General features: G+C 40.9%; 2 protein-coding genes across 6 annotated transcripts in view; both read left to right on the forward strand.

The window, feature by feature from the left end:
* Window positions 1-1331: 1331 nt before the first annotated feature.
* Window positions 1332-12736, forward strand: LOC111974332 (transcription factor E2F4). Of its 3 annotated transcripts, XM_070447314.1 has the most exons (10): window positions 1332-1564; window positions 2081-2496; window positions 4433-4542; window positions 4634-4794; window positions 5026-5135; window positions 5232-5481; window positions 5661-5786; window positions 12111-12158; window positions 12318-12362; window positions 12452-12736. In XM_070447314.1, the coding sequence occupies exons 2-10, from the start codon at window positions 2353-2355 to the stop codon at window positions 12565-12567; spliced, it is 1110 nt and encodes a 369-aa protein (XP_070303415.1). In that variant the 5' UTR covers window positions 1332-1564; window positions 2081-2352; the 3' UTR covers window positions 12568-12736. The 3 variants fall into 3 exon arrangements, with proteins under 3 accessions (XP_070303415.1, XP_070303416.1, XP_070303417.1); XM_070447315.1 differs by lacking the exon at window positions 1332-1564 and having other exon boundaries at window positions 2407-2496; window positions 4433-4546; XM_070447316.1 differs by lacking the exon at window positions 1332-1564 and having other exon boundaries at window positions 2447-2534; window positions 4433-4546.
* A 4988-nt stretch (window positions 12737-17724) lies between these two features.
* LOC111974499 (vitamin D(3) 25-hydroxylase) overlaps window positions 17725-22559 on the forward strand; it is a 19708-nt gene continuing 14873 nt past the window's right edge. Inside the window, exons 1-2 of one of the 3 annotated variants that reach the window (XR_011481083.1) lie at window positions 17725-17957; window positions 18746-18908. Coding sequence is in view for 2 of the 3 variants with exons in the window: in XM_024002222.2 (XP_023857990.1) it covers window positions 17799-17957; window positions 18746-18908 (322 nt within the window). In the remaining variant the exon portion in view is untranslated. Of the gene's footprint in view, window positions 17958-18340; window positions 18405-18745; window positions 18909-22559 lie in introns of those variants that run through there. The other 2 variants (XM_024002222.2, XM_024002219.2) reach the window with 2 other exon arrangements.

The raw sequence follows: 22559 nt of genomic DNA on the forward strand, positions 1-22559 counted from the left end.
GAACAACGTGGGTTCAATTCCCACAAAGATCACATACAAAAAATAATAATAATTATGCGCTCTGTCATACATGTCGCTCTGGATAAAAATAATCTGTTAATTGGCATATATTAAACGGAACTAAATAGTACTATTGTATTTTATTGTGCTGCCCCTGCATCTTGAAGCATTTCCACATTTTGGCCTCCTTGCTGAATTGGGGTGAGGGGGATGCTACCCCAATTGGCTGTCCCACTCCAGTCTTCTCTGTCTGGGCTGGGCCGCCTGGGAAGGCTTCTTTGTGGGTTCATAACCACGGTAGACAGAAATAGGTCAGGCTGTCATTTTGGAAGGGAGATGCCCACTCTTGGCCCTTCCCCTTCCCCTTCCCTTCCCCTTCCACTCTCTAAAAACACGGCACTTCAGTACAAGTGWCTTTTTGTAGAATGTTAGGAGAGCATTTTTGCTAACCCGAACCCTTTTTCCTAACCTTAACCTAATTCTCCTAACCTGTTACGGAAAAGTTATATCTGTATCGAAGTGACATGTTTTCAGGATAATCTCCTTACACATGAGTGACTCATAGAGGGTAGGGGCTTTGCAACGTTGTGGAAAAGAGTCCTTGACTTGTCAAAATTATTTCTGCTTTTAAACTTGTCTGTGGGTGTATGGTTTATTGTTCATTCTCTACATTGTTCCAAAAATGTGAATGTCATCTTGACATAGTTCTGAAAGACATTCTTATACCATATTTGATTCAAGACACTGGGTCAATATATGCTGAGTGTACAAAACTCCCCCCGTCGGGGCATGGACTCTGCCAGGTGTCAAAAGTGTTCCACAAGGAAGCTGGCCCATGTTGAAGCCAATGCTTCTCACAGTTGTGTCAAGTTGGCTGTATGTGTTTTTTGGGTGGTGGACAATTCTTGATACACACGGAAACTGTTGAGCGTGAAAAACCCAGCAGGGTTGCAGTTTTTGACACAAACCGGTGTGCCTGACACCTACTACCATAACCTGTTCAAAGGCACTTAAATCTTTTGTCTTGCCCATTCACCCTTCGAATGGCACACATACACAATCCATGTCTCAATTTTCTCCAGGCTCAACACCGATTGAAGTGAATTCAACAAGTAACATCAAAAAGGTGATCATAGCGTTCCCCTGGATTCACCTYGTCAGTCTATGTCACGGAAAGAGCAGGTGTCCTTCATGTTTTGTACACTCAGTGAACATTACAATATCGTTTTATTTTGCACAGTATCATGACACTCTATTATGTGTGACGCTCCCTAGCACTAACGTTATTTCATTGGCTAAGATGAAAATCTGATGCGCCGCTCCATGCTTCGTTCGGTGTCAAGTTCGCTGTACYCGAGACATTAGTTAATAGGAAGAAAAATGCATTGGTTCTGTTGGATGAAAGATGTAGTTGGAGGGAGTTTTTAAACTGCCTTTCGAATATTAGTTAAGTAAATGCCCTGAGTGATAGCTTGCTTACAATAATATATCGATGAAACAAACTCAACTTGAATAGCATTCCAGTGTTGGAATGTTGCTTTGAGGACAACTCACGAACTCATTGGTAAGTACATCCGACCATTCAACAGGACGCTCGTGACAGGAGATAGCTAGGTAACTTACTGTACTGTAGRTAGCTAACCGTTAGCTACTCTGCTGATAATCGGGTGAGTTAACTAGCTGGCTAGCTAGTTATCGTGCCACCTAACGTTTAGTTAACGAGAGCCAGTAAGCCACTAGCCATCGTTGTTTTAGTTATATGCATGTACCTAATGTACTTGTATCTAATGTACATTACTTAGTTAGCGACCTTGTTGTGCTAACTAACGTTACTGTAGCTAGCTAACGTAACTATGGGTGGTTGGCCAAAGTTGCCAAGCCAATCCAGTGGCGGAGGTCTAATCGAAAACGGCTTGCATTTACTGCTAAATCAAATTGGAGTAGGAACTCTAAGAGATATAGCTAGCTACTCTACTGTAGCTTCGTCTCCGTATGCAATGCACACAGCAGGTTATGGTTCAGTGAGTAAGTTAGTTATGTATTTTTCGTTTCACTTTCCCGTGGTGTCCTCACTTTACAGACGCTCCCTACGCTTGAAACCATCCCAGCTTTCAGCCCGCCTCCAACGGCTCGAGCACAGGACCACATTGCTTGGTGGCTGCTTACTGTGTTCTGGCTCACGGGGAGACGAACTGGACCGACCACTGACCCGGTGTCGGCACAGCCTTCCCAGGGTTGCAACTATCCCCGCGGTTGCACTGGAGTAGGACGGTCGAGGGCATAGGCCCGGTGCTTTACAGCATTTAGTGAAACCTTCCATTCACTATATCATCCAACCGATTCAGACTGGTTATGGAGCTGGAGCTTAGCCGAACCGAGCTGGAAGGTTCCGATGCTCCACAGTCTCAGAGACACGAGAGGAGCCTCGGACTTCTTACCACGAAGTTCGTTACTTTGCTGCAGGAAGCGAAGGACGGGGTGCTCGATCTCAAAGTAGTGAGTGATGGGCTGCATCCCTTTTGACTGTCTTGACTGTAAGAATTGTTAGCTATGGTTTGTTTATTTTTTTGTATCCCCAGTCCCCAATCTTCTAACATATATACGTCTAAGCACTGCCTGGTTTGGTTGCTGGATTGTGTTGTAACAGATGTGCAACATACTCCGAGGAGATGCATGTGGAATATGAAATGCACACCAGGGTTTCCGTTAGAAAAATGTGTCCGGGAAGATTTTAATTAACGTCAAATAGGTGTAGACTAACAGTGTAATGCTTAAAGGGATACTTCGTGATTTTGACAATGAGACCCATTATCTACATCCCCATGGTCAGATGAACTCGTGGATAACTTTTTTCTGTGTCCAGTGTGAAGGAAGTTGGAAGTAGTGTTGCGAGCCAATGCTAACGTTAACTAGTGTTAGCGCAATGACTGGAAGTCTATGTGCTAGCAGACACAATATACTTCCAGTGTTTATGGTAACGCTAGTTAGCAAATGTGCTAGCACTAGTTATCAACTTCCTTCAAACTGCAAGCAGGGACATTAAAATGGTATCCACGAGTTCATCAGACTCAGGGGAAGTAGATAAAGGGCCTCATTGGCAAAATCCCGAAGTATCTCAATAAATGGCGAATGCATGGCATACTTCAATTATCAGTTGAGAAATAAAGCAATAGTAGCTATTTTTAATCATAACCATTAAAACAGTTTTTAACATGCGATTGCATTTAGAATTGTTGCGCAATGGCACTCCAGAAGCAACGAGCTGTGGCTCTGCAGCAGCAGGTCTAGCGCTGTTCTGACAAGTGGTATTCCGTAAAAAACGTGTAATAAATAAGATACATGACGACTAACGAAAATACACACTTCCCAATTTAATTACACAACATTTTGTACATTGAAGCTGCACTATGCAGAAATCACCCCCCCCCCCAATTCCTGTTTGCAAAAATTCTAATTGTTTGCCTTATTTCAATTTATGTTACAAAACAAGCAAGTATCTGGTGGAGAATCATTCTACCATCTAAACCGCTATGATATATGTTTTCCATAATCAAAATTATATTATTTTCAGCTGTTTGAAGCTGGTGTAAAATACGCAAAAATGAAACTTAAGAACAGGAAGCATAGAAATAGCACACATAGAACATATTTACAGCTTCTTAAACTTGCCTTTGATAATGACAGATCTGTAACTTACATTTCTATGTGAATTTGGTCTGTTCCAAAAGTTACATATTGCAGCTTTAGCTTATAAACCGATAAGCATGACAGTCAAATGTATTTTCATCAACTGATATTTCCAATCAATGAATAAAAAGTATTATTTGTAATGGGATTGTTTTTTCTCTGTCAATTTGACCAGCAACAATTTTATCTGATTTTCATTTTTTTATCTGCCAAAAACCGGCAATTACACATGCACTGTGATCGTGATGATTTATACTCTAAAATAAAATAGAAGCTTAAACTCTAATATAAAACTAATTGTAAAACTGTTACGTTATCTAGGTTACTGTCAGTAAGGAGTTCAAGGAATAAAAGAGGGTAAAACACAGAAAGAGTGTGTGTGCAAAAGAGACAATCCGTGTCTCATCGCTCAGTGGGTAGCTGTGTCACGGTCTGTCATTATTGTCCGCATTGTTTAGTCCCCCCTCTGATAGGCTCATAGGGTTGTGACCTCTCCTATTATTGGCTACCAGGGCTATGACCCATCCAGTGATTGGTTGACAGGCCCCTGTCTCACAGGCTCTTACCTTTGTGATTTGTTATTAACCCCACACTGGATATGCATCCCCCTAAGGAAAATAGCCTTGGTAGGGACATTTGGGTGCTTGCATTTTAAAATCATTCATTAAGTTATTTTGCTTCTGATCAGAGAGGGTGACCTTTGACAGTTGTGTTGTGAGTAATGTTGTTTTTCCTGCTCTTGTAGGCAGCAGACACCCTGGCCGTCAGACAGAAGAGGCGCATCTATGACATCACCAATGTACTGGAGGGCATCGGCCTCATCGAGAAAAAGTCAAAGAACAGTATTCAGTGGAAGTGAGTGAGTGTGTGTGTATGTTCGCGCACTTGTATGTTTGTAGGAATGCACACAGTATGGGCTTACATTTCATTGCACTATCTGTCTAAGGGGAGTTGGGCCAGGCTGTAACACAAGGGAGATTGGTGACAGGCTGGTTGACCTGAAGTCGGAGCTTGAAGATCTGGATATGAGGGAAAGTGAGCTGGACCAGCAGAGGGTGTGGGTCCAACAAAGCATCAAGAATGTGACCGAGGACACACACAATAGTCCATATCCTTACTATGTACTCACATACTCATACCTACACCAACATCTAAATTGTTACCCCAACCTAACCGTACGTAGGTATCCATGTCAGTCCACAGTCCACACCAGTAGAAACGTATAGAAAAAGAGCTGCAGTGCCGTATTGTCTGTACAATAGCAGAGGATACACTTGCCAGCATTAATAATGTTATAATACTCTGTTAAGCTGTGTGTCTGACCTTAACTCTGACCAACTCTGGCCTATGTTAATCATGAGGACATCTGCAGCTGCTTCAAAGGTGATACCCTRTTGGCGGTGCGTGCTCCCTCTGGTACGCAGCTGGAGGTGCCCATACCTGAAGCTGTAAGTTCGATTTGTTTCTGCCACCTCCTCCCCCTAGTCAGTCTGTCAGTCTTCTCAGGGTGAAAAGTAAGTGTGTGTGTTTGTCTCCACTTTTAGGTTCAAAACGGTCCGAGGAAGTATCAGATCCATCTGATGAGCGCTGCTGGGCCCATTGATGTTCTGCTCATCAACAAGGACCCAGTTAACTCAACACCTGTGGTGCTGCCAGTCCCGCCTCCTGAGGAAATGCTGCAGAACGCCAAGTCTGCTGCAGCCTCTGCAGACACATCCACTCACACATTTGTCAAGACCACCCGGAGTCTGGCCACTGGCAAGCCTAAAGCACATACAGCAGCTAAGCCATCAGGTGACCTCACTGTTATATCTCTCATGGTCTATGAAAATGTTTTGTCTGCTAAACTCTCAATACAATATCATTGAATTGTCCCATGTCTACCTCTGTGTCCATCTCTCTCTCTCTCTCTCTCTCTCTCTCTACCTCTCTCTCTCTCTCTCTTTCTACCTCTCTCTACCTCTACCTACCAGACACCTCCAGCACTGAAAAACCTGCTCCGCAACCACCATCATTGGACACCTGGTCCCTCCAGTCTTCTACTTCGTTGGACAACAACTTTACTGTCTTTGAACCAATCAAATCCGATTCATCTGACTGTGAGTTAGAATTCAATTTATCTGTGTGTGTGCATGTTGTGTGGTAGCAGCAATAGGGTTGGGCGATATTACGATAGTATCGGATATCGAAGATTATTGACAGCCAGCGTCGATGGTGATGACATTGTGATGTGAAAGATGCTGTATAAAGCCAAAGCCTATTTTATTTTTCATAGAGGACACTCTGGTGTCTAATTATTTTAAAAGTCAAATGTTGTCTCTTCTCTTCATTTGATATGAATATGACTTAAGTTTTTAAGCATGCTGGCTTTCTCCTCCTGCCGTGCTACTTCATGATCAAACAATTAGCTTAGAATGCCATTAGATAATTTATCTCTAAGTTTTAGGTTGTTTTTGAATAACCTTAAAACTTGATAGGCCTAGGGTAATAATGAAAGAGGTCGAACAAACAATAACAAGATAGAAAAATCGAACGAGTAGTTTGAACAAACCTTACAGTTGGACAATGCTTAGTCTATTATAAAATAATGCATGCAACCCTCCTCCCTCTTTCCGTTGCGAACCAAACGGCTAAAAGCAAAATACCACTAATTAAAATAGCCTATCAAAAGCATGAAGTTAAAATTAGAAATACTATTTACCAAATAGGCTATTCTAATGAAGTGTTTAACGTCGTAAAGTTGCAGCTTTCAAATGCAGTCTATAGGCGATTCTCTATCACAGGTTTATTTTAAATAACAAATGTTGCAGGCAACAACAAGTCAAATTGAGGAAACAATATCAAGATGGAAAAATGTAATGAGAAGTCAAAAGAACTTACAGCTGTGCAAAGCTTATGAAATAAATGATATGTAGAGTAGGCCAATTTCCATAGCCTATAATTAGCAATGTAGTCTACAATCTATCTATACAACATATAGAAAGAAACCTAGGCCTAATAAGGGAGGAAGATTAGGCAAAACATGTGAGTCATTTAATAATTATCCAGTTATGGGGACAGCGGAGTTGCATGCTCTGCAGCTGGGCCCTTGATCATTTACAACCCATCACATGACGCACAGCCAGCGAGGATCCTTGACTGTCACTTGCACTTCGGCACACAGACTAGGGCTGGGCGATTTATAAAATTAATCAGATAAATTAAAATGTATGTTTTTGCGCGATATTCCAAATGCCTGTATTGCGGAATAATTTTTTTATGAGTGTTTATGTGCAAGTGTCTTTTTGGTCCCTGCTCCTTCTGTCCTGTGTACATGCATGCATGCATGCATGCATGCATGCATGCATACATACATACAAACAAACAAGATGCTCATGTCTCTGCCCTAACAATGGGAGTCGTTGTCCCAAAGGTGGGAAGGCAGGCGACAAGCTTACGTCTAAAATAAGCCCATAGAAACTAGAGGTCGACCGATTATGATTTTTCAACGCCGATACCGATTTATTGGAGGACCAATAAAAGCCGATGCCGATTAATTGGCCGATTTCTTTTTTTTTTTTTTTTATGTTTATGTATTTGTAATAATAACAATTACAACAATACTGAATGAACACTTATTTTAACTTAATATAATACATCAATAAAATCAATTTAGCCTCAAATAAATAATGAAACATGTTCAATTTGGTTTAAATAATGCAAAAACAAAGTGTTGGAGAAGAAAGTAAAAGTGCAATATGTGCCATATAAGGAAGCTAACGTTTAAGTTCCTTGCTCAGAACATGAGAACATATGAAAGCTGGTGGTTCCTTTTAACATGAGTCTTCAATATTCCCAGGTAAGAAGTTTTAGGTTGTATTTATTATAGGAATTATAGGACTATTTCTCTCTCTACCATTTGTATTTCATTAACCTTTGACTATTGGATGTTCTTATAGGCGCTTTAGTATTGCCAGTGTAACAGTATAGCTTCCGTCCCTCTCCTCGCTCCTACCTGGGCTCGAACCAGGAACACATTGACGACAGCCACCCTCGAAGCAGCGTTACCCATGCAGAGCAAGGGGAACAACTACTCCAAGTCTCAGAGCGAGTGACGTTTGAAACGCTATTAGCGCGCACCCCGCTAACTAGCTAGCCATTTCACATCGGTTACACCAGCCTAATCTCGGGAGTTGATAGGCTTGAAGTCATAAACAGCATAGCTGCTGGCAAAACACACGAAAGTGCTGTTTGAATGAATGCTTACGAGCCTGCTGCTGCCTACCACCGCTCAGTCAGACTGCTCTATCAAATCATAGACTTAATTATAACATAATAACACACAGAAATACGAGCCTTAGGTCATTAATATGGTCGAATCCGGAAACTATCATCTCGAAAACAAAACATTTATTCTTTCAGTGAAATACGGAACTGTTACGTATTTTATTTAACGGGTGGCATCCATAAGTCTAAATATTCCTGTTACATTGCACAACCTTCAATGTTATGTCATAATTACGTAAAATTCTGGCAAATTAGTTTGCAACGAGCCAGGCGGCCCAAACTGTTGCATATACCCTGACTCTGCGTGCAAGGAACGCAAGAGAAGTGACACAATTTCACCTGGTTAATATTGCCTTCTAACCTGGATTTCTTTTAGCTAAATATGCAGGTTTAAAAATATATACTTCTGTGTATTGATTTTAAGAAAGGCATTGATGTTTATGGTTAGATACACGTTGGAGCAACGACAGTCCTTTTTCGCGAATGCGCATCGATTATATGCAACGCAGGACACGCTAGATAAACTAGTAATATCATCAACCATGTGTAGTTAACTAGTGATTATGATTGATTGATTGTTTTTTATAAGATAAGTTTAATGCAAGCTAGCAACATACCTTGGCTTCTTACTGCATTCGCGTAACAGGCAGGCTCCTCGTGGAGTGCAAAGTAAGGCAGGTGGTTAGAGCGTTGGACTAGTTAACCGTAAGGTTGCAAGATTGAATCCCCGAGCTGCCCTGAACAAGGCAGTTAACCCACCGTTCCTAGGCCGTCATTGAAAATAAGAATGTGTTCTTAACTGACTTGCCTAGTTAAATAAAGGTGTAAAAAAAAAAAAATGTTTTTGTCCAAATCGGTGTCCAAAAATGCAGATTTCCGATTGTTATGAAAACTTGAAATCGGCCCTAATTAATCGGCCATTCCGATTTAATCGGTCAACCTCTAATAGAAACGCATTGGGCTTATTTTGGACAGATTTTTGCGGGAGAAACGTTTGGGAAACATTTGTCAAACCTCTCACTCTTCCTCTTCCTCTCTATTTACACATACACACCAAGCCCCTCCCCCTGCCACTCAGAATAACAAAGATGAGAGATCACTTCTTCCTCTGACAAACAGGTTTCAACTCGTTATTTGAATTTTGGTCCAACAGAATGGGTCATATGGACACTGAAACACATTGAGACATTATTTTACTGTAATAGAGGAAGTTAACCTTTCTAACGATTCCCTTTTTATGTCTCAACTCAAGTTGCTCGCAGAGCGGACACTACTAAAACAGGAGTATCAATGAACATTGGTTCTGGAAAATTAATGTTCAGTTCGTCACGCACGCATTGTGGTACCACGTACAGCTAGCAGCATTTTAGTCAAGGATTATTCTGCTAGCTGTCTAATTTGTTTGAGACCTGTGTAAATGTTCTTTAATGCTTGCTACAAGAAGTTAGTCATTATTAGTGAATGTACATTATGCATGGTTCTGGTAAAATCTTTAACAAAAAGGCAATTTTCATAGACTGACTTGAAAGCCAGATCAGTGATTATTGCAAAAAAGCAGGTTAAATTATTTAGCTTAAGTTAATATGGGGTTTTATGGTTGTGGAAGGTGTATTTTTAGCCTTGGTATAATTTCACAAGACCTGAATCCATTTGATTATTGCTGACTGGTTGAAATGCACTGTATTTGCTCTTTAATTGTACAAAAACCTTATTTAGTGAAAACATATATATTTTTTTAAATCAAGATATATATTGTGAATCGCCCATAGGTTTGAAAGAATCGAGAGATGATTTTTAGGCCATGTCGCCCAAACCTAATAGCGGCACACACCTCTTTCGTGCCACAGCTCCAACCGAGAGGAATACACTACAAAAAAAGAGTAGGCTCCAAGATATATTTTGTCATGAATCCTCTCGCTAGTGGTTCTTTTTTAGCAGTCTTTTATTTAAATAATTTTTTTGAACCGTAAAAAACAAAACAATTGTGGGGTTGGCCAATATGGTGTGATACCATCGTACATTACAATGTTTTATGTGTACTTAATCACGATAGGACAAAGGTTGACCGCCCAATCATAAGCAGCAATGTGATGGAGGCAGATAAACCTTGGCACTGGGCTAGCATTCCAATGGTCTCTCTCTTACACACACACACGTAAAGTACCAGTCAAAATTTGGACACACCTCTTCATTCAAGGGTTTTTCTTTATTTTTACTATTTTCTAGTGAAGACATCAAAACTATGAAATAACACATGGAATCATGTAATCACCAAAAAACTGTTAAACAAATCAAAATATATTTGAGATTCTTCAAAGGAGCCACGCTTTGCCTTGACAGCTTTGCACACACTTGGCATTCTCTCAACCAGCTTCATGAGGCAGTCACCTGGAATGTGTTTCAATTAACAGGTGTGCCTTGTTAAAAGTAAATTTGTGGAATTTCTTTCCTTAATGCGTTTGAGCCAATCAGTTGTGTTGTGACATGGTAGGGGTGGTATACAGAAGATAGCCCTATTTGGTAAAATACCAAGTCCATGTTATAGCAAGAACAGCTCAAATAAGCAAAGAGAAATGACAGTCCATCATTACTTTAAGACATGAAGGTCAGTCAATCTGGAAAATGTCAAGAACTTTGAKCGTTTATTCAAGTGCAGTCGCCAAAACCATCAAGCGCTATGATGAAACTGGCTCTCATGAGGACCGCCACAGGAACGGAAGARCCATAGTTACCTCTGCTGCAAGATGGGCTTCCGAGTGGCGCAGTGGTCTAAAGCACTGCATCTCAGTGCTAGAGGCGTCTCTACAGACACCCTGGTTCGAATCCAGGCTGTATCACAACCGGCCGTGATTGGGAGTCCCATAAGGCGGCGCACAATTGGCCCAGCGTCGTCCGGGTGTGGCCGGTGTAGGCCGTCATTGTAAATAAGAATTTGTTCTTAACTAAATTGCTTAGTTAAATAAAAGATAAGGTCATTAGAGTTAACCTCAGATTTCGTCCCAAATAAATGCTTCAGAGTTCAAGTAACAGACACATCTCTACATCAACTGTTCAGAGGAGACTGTGAATCAGGCCTTCATGGTCGAATTGCTGCAAAGAAACCACTACTTAAGGACACCAATAAGAAGAAACTTACTTGGGCAAAGAAACACGAGCAGTGGACATGAGACCTGTGGAAATCGTTCCTTTGGTCTGGTGAGTCCAAATGTGAGATTTTTTGGTTCCTGCAGCCGTGTCTTGATGAGACGCAGAGTAGATGAACGGATGATCTCTGCATGTGTGGTTCCCGAAGCATGGAGGAAGTTGTGTGATGGTGTGGGGGTGCTTCGCTGGTGACATTGTCTGTGATTTATTTAGAATTCAAGCCAAACTTAACCAGCATGGCTACAGGATTCTGCAGCGATACGCCATCCCATCTGGTTTTCGCTTCGTGGGACTTTTGATTTGTTTTTCAACAGGGAAATGACCCAACACACCTCCAGGCTGTGTAAGGGCTATTTGACCAAGAAGGAGAGTGATGGAGTGCTGCTTCAGATGACCTGTTTTGGGATGAGTTGGACCGCAGAGTGAAGAAAAAGCAGTCAACAAGTTCTCAGCATATGTGGCAACTCCTTCAAGACTGTTGGGAAAGCATTCCAGGTGAATCTGGTTGAGAGAATGCCAAGACTGTGCAATGCTGTCATCAAGGCAAAGGGTGGCTACTTTGAAGAATCAAAAATATATTTTGATTTAACTTTTTTGGTTACTACATMATTCATATGTGTCATTTCATAGTTTATGTCTTCACTAGTCTACAATGTAGAAAATAGTAAAAATATATATAATTAATGAGTAGGTGTGTCCAAACTTTTGACTGGTACTGTACGTACATTGTTTTTCTGTTTTAGTAAGCACACACTTCTGACCACAGTGGGTGTTTTTTTTTTACATTAAAACCCTGGCTATGCCCAATGCTCTGTAACACAGGAAGCATCTGTGTGGTAACAAACGATGTATAAAGCCTGCTTGCTATAGGAATGTGTGTGTGCGCAAGCTGTTTTTATTTTTGGTTGTTTAATGAACGTACACAGGAAAACAGTGTGTAAATTGGCTCTACCTTATAAAAACAACCTCTAATGTACTTGTATGGTGTCTATATTGTGCCTTGTGTTTTTCAGTGCTGGATTTCCCCAAATACTTTTCTGACATGTTTGACTCTGCTAAAGGTACTGTGTGTGACTCTGTGTGTGTGCATGTGTATTGTGTCTTAAACRTGATTTAAATGTATCCAAACAGACCCTTGCGTTGTATTTCAGGAAATTAAGTTAATGATAAATTGTGACTGTGTATAGCAAACACTCTCTCACCTCTTTGTGTGTGTGTAGAGATGGTGAGTGCAGATCTACTAGAGGAACTTATGGCTTCAGAAGGTAAGAGTCTAAAACGGATTGTGTTATAAACCCCATTACTTTGACTTGATGATTCCAGTTATATGTTTATATCCCTCTCCCTCTATCAGTGTTTTCTCCACTCCTCCGCCTCTCTCCCCCCCCGGGTGACCATGACTACATCTATAACCTGGATGAGAGCGAGGGCCTCTGCYACCTCTTTGACATCCCCGTTCTCAACCTTTGACCTATGAACCTTGCCAGAAGGCTCACATGAAGAGACCTTTAAAAAAAAAAAGAAAGAAAGCCAAGAACAGTTTTTAAACAATTCTTTGAGTACTAACAAACCGATGAAGTGGTCTATTTTTGGAGTCTTGTAATATAAGCTGAATTGATAAACAAACAGTTTTTGATAATTTTCATGCTCTTTATTTTTGTCATGTCCCCTTCGTTGATGTCTGAACAGGGAGAGCAGCCATCCCCTACTGGCTTATAAGCTTTAATGATGTCATGGAATATATTTTTTGATCTGTGCTGCTGAAGTGGCAGTGGATGTGTTTTGAAAGTTGAGTTGTGCTCCATTTGGAGTGAGTAAAGATGGCTTGGGTTGAGGGAAGGATAGGAAATGAATGGGATGCTCAGGGCAAAATCATCTACGACACCTAGGCACTTATGTACATCTGAAACTGTTGGATAGTAAGCAATAAGACAATTCCATCTAGTCTTTTAGAGGGTAAGGTAGAGCTATTGCCATATTGCAGACCTATTTGATCCTTTCTACATGGTGACTAGGGGTAGGGAGGGATAGGTGCTGTGAGGAGCTTCATTGTTTGTCTATGGTCAATGAGCTGTGCATGTGAGGAGTGCAGCTACTCCATTGCCCACATAGTGGTGCTAGAGTCACAGCGGGAAGAGAAGATCAGCTCCCTCACCTGCTGCAACCTAGTCTCTCCTATGAGTCAGGCACACAAGACCAGCCACAATATACTGACAACATGTAAATCCATTAAAAGCCTTTACCAGTCCTAATCTATTGATACTATTGATGAGGCTTACAGTTCTCTTCATTTGCTGGTGCATTTTATATCTTGTCTGTTTCTCGCTCAAAGTCTATGTGTGCATGTGGAGCACATTTTTGTTGTTGTAATTTTCACAAGTCTCAACACTGAGTTCTATTGTAAAATGCTCTTTATTTTGGTGTGTTTTTCTAGTGAACTGACACTGTCAAMGAACAGTACGGTACATACATTTTTTTTTGTCTCTGTTTTTTTACCTCCGAATCCAGATTCAACTATGATGATATGTTCAGGAAGTTCAGAAGTGAATATTTTTCAAGTTCAGTGTAAAATCTGCTGTATAGTTTGGTTGTATTGCATATTTCTGTTTGTAACCTGTTCATGTTCTGATGAGTAAATTCACAAGATCACATCGGGGCGAACTGGAACCAGAAATCGGCCCTGGGAATTTTTTTCACCCCGGCCTATCTGTTTGTCAGTGTCTGTGACATGGGACGGCAGCAAATAAGCGAAATTATTGTGAGAGAAATTTAAATAGAGATGCTAAACTATTCTACAGGTGATATATTGGTTCTATACATAAATGTGTTAATTTTTCTATATTATAGGGGGTTACAATTAGTATATCCCTTATCTCTTTCAATTCTGCAATGTATAAGTTGCAGATTGACACTCACACACCCGTCTTTGTTATCCTATGTGCAAACAAACTCAGCATGTAGCCACAAATCTACTGAGTAAACCTGCCTATATGTTTCTATATGCTAAATGAGGCTCAGAGGATATTCATTTTAAGAATGGGCAGTCACTCCTGATTACCGGTATGAATGAAAAAGAATATATGAAAACTTTTTGGAATTTTGTCTTTCTTTTATTGAATCACACAACAGACACACTTTTGTCTACTTAGTTGGCACCATGAGGAGCATAATATTATGTTATGTGGTTGGAATTGCTGTATGTGGCTGTTAAGTGGTCAGTAGCTTTCAAACAGGCTGAGGCAATTTGGATTGAGTCAAGGATACAACTTTGGAGTTTTACAGTGGTGTAAAAGGATTTATAGTACAATTTAAGTCGTTTTTTTTGACAACTTTTACTTGACTACATTCTTAAAGAAAATAATGTACTTTTGGTCCATACATTTTCCCTGACACCCAAAAGTACTCGTTACATTGTGAGTGGTTAGCAGGACAGAAAAATTGTCAAATTCACGTACTTATCAAGAGAACATCCTGGTCATCCCTACTGCCTCTGATCTGGCGGACTCACTAAACTTGATGTCTGTGTTGTAGTGTGCCCCTGGCTATTTGTAAAAAAAATAAAACCAAGAATATTGTGCCTTCTGGTTTCCTTAATATAAGCAATTTTAAATGATTTTTACTTTTGATACTTAAGTATATTTAAAATGAAATACTTTTAGTCTTACTTAAGTAGTATTTTACTGGGTTGGGTCATTCACTTTTACTTGAGTCATTTTCTATTAAGGTATCTTTACTTTTACTCAAGAATGACAATTGGGTAGTTTTCCCACCACTGTTGGAGTTCAATCTTTCAATTAATTCATGACCCCCTCAATTCTCAGAGTTGTAAGTGACTGCTCCCTAAATTCTTTAGGGCTATCTGACTGAAGGTGACAGACAAGCATTTGAGCTTGGCAGAAGCATTTGAGCTTGGCTGTAACTAAAGTGGCGGAGCAGTTTCACAATTGAAGAAATTAAACAAGTGATTTTGGCCGCCTGTCAATCATGACGTAGTGGTGGTACAGAGGGTAGTGTATATGGCCCAGTACATCACTGGGGCCGAGCTCCCTGCCATCCAGGACCTCTATACCAGGCAGTGTCAGAGGGCCCTAAAAATTGTCAAAGACTCCAGCCACCCAGTCATAGACTGTTCTCTCTGCTACCGCATGGCAAGCAGTACCCGGATCACAAAGTCTGAGACCAAAAGGCTCCTGAAAAGCTTCTACCCCCAAGCCATGAGACTGCTGAACAGTTAATCAAATGGCTACCCAGATTATTTACATTGACCCCCCTGTTTTTTGCACTGACTATCTTTCACTGACTGCACACTCAGACTACCCACACACATACTACACTGACATTCCAACACACACACACATGCATATTGACTCCACACACATGCTCACACAGACACTCTTTCACACTTCACATACCCTGCTGCGACTCTGTTTATTATCTGTCCTGATTGTCTAGTCACTTTAAGCCCTACCCACATGTACATAATACATAAATTACCTCAACTACCTCGTACCCCTGCACATTGAATCGGTACCGGTACTCCTTGCACAGTATTTAGCCTCGTTATTGTTATTTTATTGCGACCCTATTAACTATTTTTATTTAGCAAATGTTTCTTCCTTTTCAACTCTGCATTGTTGGGAAAGGGCTCGTAATTAAGAGTTTCGCAGTAAAGTCTACACCTGTTGTATTCGGCGCATGTGACAAATAACATTTAATTTGATTTGTATGAAAGATAAGAGTCACAGCATGCTGTCCAGTCCGCTCTACAAGTAGGTTGAGCTGGAGAAATGGTTGAACTCAAACGTAACTCAACTTTCCCTGATCGGAACCCATCTCTACTTGTTTCTGGTTCTTTTTTATTTTCAATTCTTAGAGTTGTGACTGCTTGCCACATTCTTTAGGGCTATCTGACTGAAGGTGATAAACCGACATTTGAGCTTTGTTGAAGCAGTGTAACTGAAGCAGCTGAGGAGTTTCACAATTGAAGAAATGAAACCAAAGTATAGTTGGCCCCCTGCTAAACACGATGTAGCGTGGGTATGAAAGATAAGAGTCACCCTGCACACTACTCAATTGGCTCCACAAATAGGTTGAGCTGGAGAAATGGTTACACTCAAACTCAACTCTCCCTGATCGGATCTCCTCTCTACTTGTTTGTGGTTCTTTTTAGTTTAATTTAATACCAACTGCAGTCTCAACAGTTGTAGCCTATAGGCTATTGTTAATAAAAGTGTCCATATATTTAATAAAAATGCTACATATCGCCTAGCCTCTATGAAGTCAATATGATCTACTTACTAGAACTTAAACGTTTACGTTAGTCATATCTGTCTCTTAGATCGCAAATGTCACAGACACATACTTCATGTTGACTGATAGTAATTTTTGTGACAATTTAAAAACCTATTTGCCCATATGAAGTGTTTTTAACAGTTTTAAAGCATAGCCCAATCCATATAAAAACATTGCCTGAACTCATATCTAATGGTATGACTGATGCGGAAATTATTTTATTGAAGTACCTGACATATATTTATGTTTTTTATTTAAAATATGTCATCAGTTAACCTCTTGAAGCTAGGGGGCAGAATTTTTATGTTTGGAAAAATAACATTCCCAATGTAAGCTGCCTATTTCTCAGGTCCAGATGCTAGAATATGCATATAATTGACAGAGTAGMWTWGAAAACACTCTAAAGTTTCCAAAACTGTCAAAATATTGTCTGTGAGTATAACAGAACTGARTTTGCAGGCGAAAACCTGAGGAAATCCAAKCCGGAWGTGACTCTTAWTTTGAAAAATCACTGTTCCATTGRCTGCRTTTRGTCCATTTAAAGGGATATCAACCAGATTCCTTTTCCAATGGCTTCCTCAGGGTGTGAACAGTCTTTAGACATAGTTTCAAGCTTTTATTCTGAAAAATTAGCGAGATTTATCAAAACGCATCAGTGGATAGACGGATGTCCTTCCATTAGTTCATGCGCGCGACACTGGTTGCTCGACATTTTATTTCTCTCCTGTATTGAATAGTTTACAGTCCGGTTGAAATATTATCGATTATTGTGAGCTGTTCTGAGTGCTGGCTGAAGACTTCAAATGGATGCTGGCCAGTCAAGTAATGGCGCAGACTGCTGTCCTATCTGTGTTACTGCATGTTACAGATTCCTCCCTTTAGTGAGTTGAACAGGAGTCAGGTTTGGGCACCCAGTCTTCAATTGCTTCCCTTCAAACTGGTATAGATACTAAAGAAAAATCCAACTATAACTTTGTTTAAAGTGCTGTGGTTTTTGGCCTGATCTAGGTCATATAATAATGCATATTAAAATATAAATATTATGATAATATTAGAAAAATTATAATACATCATAAAATGGAATGGCAGCATAAACAGAAAATGTGTGTGTGTGTAGGTGGCTTCTCTTTAAATCGTGAACAACCCTCATCAAAAAGTTGAATGAACTCCATTTGAGTGCAATTATTAGTGGTGAACACTGTGTTCAATCACAGGTTTGTAATCCCCTAATAGGCTAAATAGGCTGTAAACTCAGAGTAAGCAAATATCCCTCATAAACACTGTCTGACTGCTAGTGTTCAAAGCAGTCTAATGTGTGTGGGTGGCGTCTAAGAGTCAGAAAATATCCCTGGGGGGTGTGGTTGGTATCTTTAAATGATGAAGAACACATTTCTTGCAGCCCAGTCACCATGATAGGTTCGGTGGTGTTGTTGCTATTTTTCTTCCTTCTGTTCTTCTTCATCAGGGTCCGCAGACCTAAAAACTTCCCCCCAGGACCCCGTCCCCTGCCCATCCTTGGCAATCTGCTACAGCTGGACCCTGTCAACCCCCTCAAAGACCTGGAAAGGGTAAGAGAACTTTACAAAAAATCCACAAACCTGGAAAAATTTGGTTTACACTGGGTTTATTTTTGTGTCATAAACTGTATGTTGTCAGTGTTGTCACTGTATGTTGTTTGTGTCATATACTGTATGTTGAATAGTTACCAGTAATTTGGTTTTGCTTGAAGTTGCCGAAACTGTGTGCAGGATATATGGTTTTGTAGCGTCCTTACAAACAACATAATGTTTTTAGAAGTCTTTCAACTAAAGCATCTTAGATACTAAATAAAATGCTATTGTGATTAATGTCAGACCAGCAACAGCCACTAAACTGTGTTTGATCCAAAATAGGTCAAGTTCCAAAGGTTTTATCAGGCCTAAATCAACAGTGTCTCTGCTTTTGAAACAAAGTCCACTTAGTTCACTACGATGTGTTTAGAGATACAGTATCCTTCATTGACAACCCTCAAAAAGGTTATTGATTTGTTTTGTTACAGAAGTTTGTTCATCCATATTAATTTAACCCAGATAGTGAGGAGTGTCAATGATACAATACAATAACTTTTCACAAGAGGTTGGTGGCACCTTAGTTGGGGAGGACGGGCTCGTGGTAATGGCTGGAGCAGAATAGGTGGTATGGTATCAAATTCATCATTCCATTTGCTCCGTTCCAGCCATTATTATGTGCTGTCCTCCACTGGAACTGTCAGTAGTTGCTATGGTTTAGTTTCATCTTCAGATGTGTCTGACTTGTCACACAACTTACTGTTCAGCTTGGGAACTCTCTCTCCCTCTCTCTACCTCTCTGTTTTCAGCTGAAGAGGCGCTATGGTAACGTGTTCAGTCTGTACATCGGATCACGGCCTGTCGTGGTTCTGAATGGCCTTGAGGCGGTTCGTGAGGCACTGGTGACACGCACAGCAGAATTTTCAGGACGACCAAACCATCTCATGATCAGCGACATCACAGAAGGCAAAGGTACTGTGTTCTTGARTCCTAATGGCCCCTAGGCTGGTCCTGGGATAGTTTTATAATTTGTGATATAATTGTATTGGTGTAGGTAGAGGTGCCCTTAAATCAGTATAGATAATGCAGAGCACAAACACACACCACCTTGTCGGTACTGTGTGAACTGCATATGTATCAGTGGAGGCTGCTGAGGGGAGCATGGCTAATAGTAATGGCTGGAATGGAGTCAATGGAATGGTATCAACCACATGGAAACCACATCTTTTGATACCATTCCATTGACTCTATTCCAGCCATTATTATGAGCCGTCCTCCCCTCAGCAGCCTCCATTGGTACGTATGTACTGTATGTCTGTGTGTGTGTGTGTGTGTGTGTGTGTGTGTGTGTGTGCTGTGTGTGTGTGTGTGTGTGTGTGTGTGTGTGTGTGTGTGTGTGTGTGTGTGTGTGTGTGTGTGTGTGTGTGTGTGTGTGTGTGTGTCTGTGTGTGTGTGTGTGTGTGTGTGTGTGTGTGTGTCTAACAGATAGTGATCATACTTCATAACTCTCTTGAGTTGTGTTCTTAAAGAAATTCCCAGCCAGCGGTCCCAGTTGATTGGTGTTTACTCACTTGCATATATATTGTATATCAGACTGGGCATTTTGTAATCAAACATCATAACAATGACAAAAATAGTACAAAATACAATACATGTAAGTACCTGATGATAGACAAAAGGAAGCAAATTAGATGTGCTGGACTAACAGTATGTTGACGACTGTAGATTTGTGATTCGTCTGTTAGCATCAGAAAATAACTGTGAATTGAGCAGGGTAGCTAAACATGAACCACCTATCATTTAGACATGCTAGCTAAACTCACTGTATTAGAGCAGGTCATCGCATACAAAACCACATCACAGGAAGCCCCCCAACAGTTACAGACCCACAATATCTAATATTACTGTACACAGTAACGGTGAAAAGTTTTGGACACACCTATCATTCAAGGGTTTTTCTCTTATTTTCACTATCTTTCTAACATTGTAGAACAAAAGTGAAGACATACAATCCAAAACTATGAAATAACACATATGGAATCATGTAGTAACCAAAAAAGTTTTAAACAAATCAAAATATATATTTAAAAAAGTAGCCACCCTTTGCCTTGATGACAGCTTTGCACACTCTTGGCATTCTCTCAACCAGCTGCACCTGGAATGCTTTTCCAACAGTCTTGAAGGAATTCCCACATATGCTGAGAACATATAGTTCCCACATATGCTGAGTTGGCTGCTTTTTCTTCACTCTGCGGTCCAACTCATTCCAAACCATCTCAATTGGGTTGAGGTTGGGTGATTGTAGAGGCCAGGTCATCTGATGAAGAACTCCATCATTATCCTTCTTGGTCAAATAGCTCTTACACAGCCTGGAGGTGTGTTGGGTCATTGCTCTGTTGAAAAACAAATCATAGTCCCACTAAGTGAAAACCAAATGGGATGGCGTATTGCTGCAGAATGCTGTCGCAGACATGCTGGTTAAGTGTGCCTTGAATTCTAAATAAATCACAGACGGTGTGACCAGCAAAGCACGCCCACACCATCACAACTCCTCCTCCATGCTTCACGGTGGGAACCACATATGCGGAGATCATCCATTCACCTACTCTGCGGTTGGAACCAAAAATCTTACATTTGGACTCACCAGACCAAAGGACAGATTTCCACTGGTCTAATATCCATTGCTCGTGTTCCTTTGCCCAAGCAAGTCTCTTCTTCTTATTGGTGTCCTTAAGTAGTGGTTTCTTTGCAGAAATTCGACCATGAAGTCCTGATTCACGCAATCTCCTCTGAACAGTTGATGTAGAGATGTGTCTGTTACTTGAACTCTGTGAAGCATTTATTTGGGCTGCTATCTGAGGTGCAGTTAACTCTAATGAACTTATCCTCTGCAGCAGAGGTAACTCTGGGTCTTCCTTTCCTGTGGGGTCCTCATGAGAGCCAGTTTCATCATAGCGCTTGATTGTTTTTGCGACTGCACTTGAAGAAACTTTCAAAGTTCTTGAAATTTGCCAGAATTACTGACCTTCATGTCTTAAAGTAATGATTGACTGTCCGAAGGGACAGAAAATGTCCTCCCTCTGCACCCAACTCATTGGCATTCTCAGCGCATAGCCAGTCGTAGACAGACCGGGATGGTCTTTCTCTTCCCATCAGTCGTGAAGGGAACAGCGCGCACGTATGAGTTGCCTGTGAGAATCAGATATAGTGCTCAGCCCGCACCTAGGTTAGTCGGAGGGTGGCTGTGTTTCTCACTCCTGCGGTCCAACTCATTCCAAACCATCTCAAGTGCGGTTTAGAGTATTGGGTGATATTGTATCTGAGCTCGCACAAGGTCAATATGAACAAGAAGAGACACGGCCAAGCAGTAATCGCGAGTCGTTGAAATAGCAAAGGAGAATAGATCCTCATTACACAGCCGGTAGGTTGTGTCATGGGTCACCTCGGCCTCTGCTGTGAAAACAACAACCCCAGCAGCCTCAATGTGAGAACAAACACAAAATGGACGGAATCAGCGTAGCCTGCCAGTTAATCGTGACTGTCAGGGACGAGACACTGCTTCTCCCTGTTATAATATCTGCCTTAGAGAAACACCATGAATGGAGGATAGGACTAACATCAGCATCCGCTCTTGACCGAAGAGCACCAATAAGCAAAGGCCCACACTCAGGCACAACCCTCCTCATGCTCACGGTGGAACCACATGCGGAGATCATCCATTCACCTACTCTGCGGGTTGGAACCAAAGACATCTTACATTTGGACTCACCAAGACCAAGGACAGATTTCCAACTGGCTAATAATCCCATTGTCTCGTGTTCCTTTGGCCAAGCAAGTCTCTTCTTCTGATTGGTGTCCTAAGTAGTGGTTCTTTGGCATAAAAAACAAAAAAAAAAAAAGAAAAAACAAAAAAAGAGAAATTGCGACCATGAAGTCGCTAGATTCACGCCGAAATCTCCTTCTGAACACCGTTTGATGCGAGATTTCGTTCTGTGTTAAAGCTATGCAACTGCGTGAAGGCATCTTTTATTTGGGCTGCCATCTGAAGAGTGCAGTTAACTAAATGAACTTATCTCTGTCAAGCAGAGTAACTCCTGGGTCTTCCTTTCCTGTGGAGGTCTCATGAGAGCCAGTTTCTCATAGGCTGATCTGCATTGTTTTAATGCGTACTGCATCTTGAAGAAACTTCAAAGTTCTTGAAGATTTCTGCCAGAATTACTGACTCTTCAATGTGCTTAAAAGTAATGATTGACTGTCTATTCTCTATTGCTTATTTGAGCTGTTGCTTGCCTATCCAGATATGGACTATGGTAATATTATACCTAAAATAGGGTGCGATTCTCTGATACCCCTCCCGTACCGCATGCCCCTCCACCAACCACAACTGATTGGCTCAAGACGCATTAAGATGAAAGAAATTCACAAATTAACTGTTACAGAAGGGACGCACTGTTAATGTGAAACGCAGTTCCAAGGTGACTACCTCATGAAGACTGGTTGAGAGAATGACCAAGAGTGTGGCAAAGCTGTCATCAAGGCAAAGGGTGGTTACTTTAGAAGAATCTCAAATATAAAATAACAGTTTTTGGATACTACCACAATTCCAATGTGTTATTCAATAGT

Source organism: Salvelinus sp. IW2-2015, linkage group LG15 (assembly GCF_002910315.2).
Source record: "Salvelinus sp. IW2-2015 linkage group LG15, ASM291031v2, whole genome shotgun sequence".
Lineage (NCBI taxonomy): Eukaryota > Metazoa > Chordata > Actinopteri > Salmoniformes > Salmonidae > Salvelinus > Salvelinus sp. IW2-2015.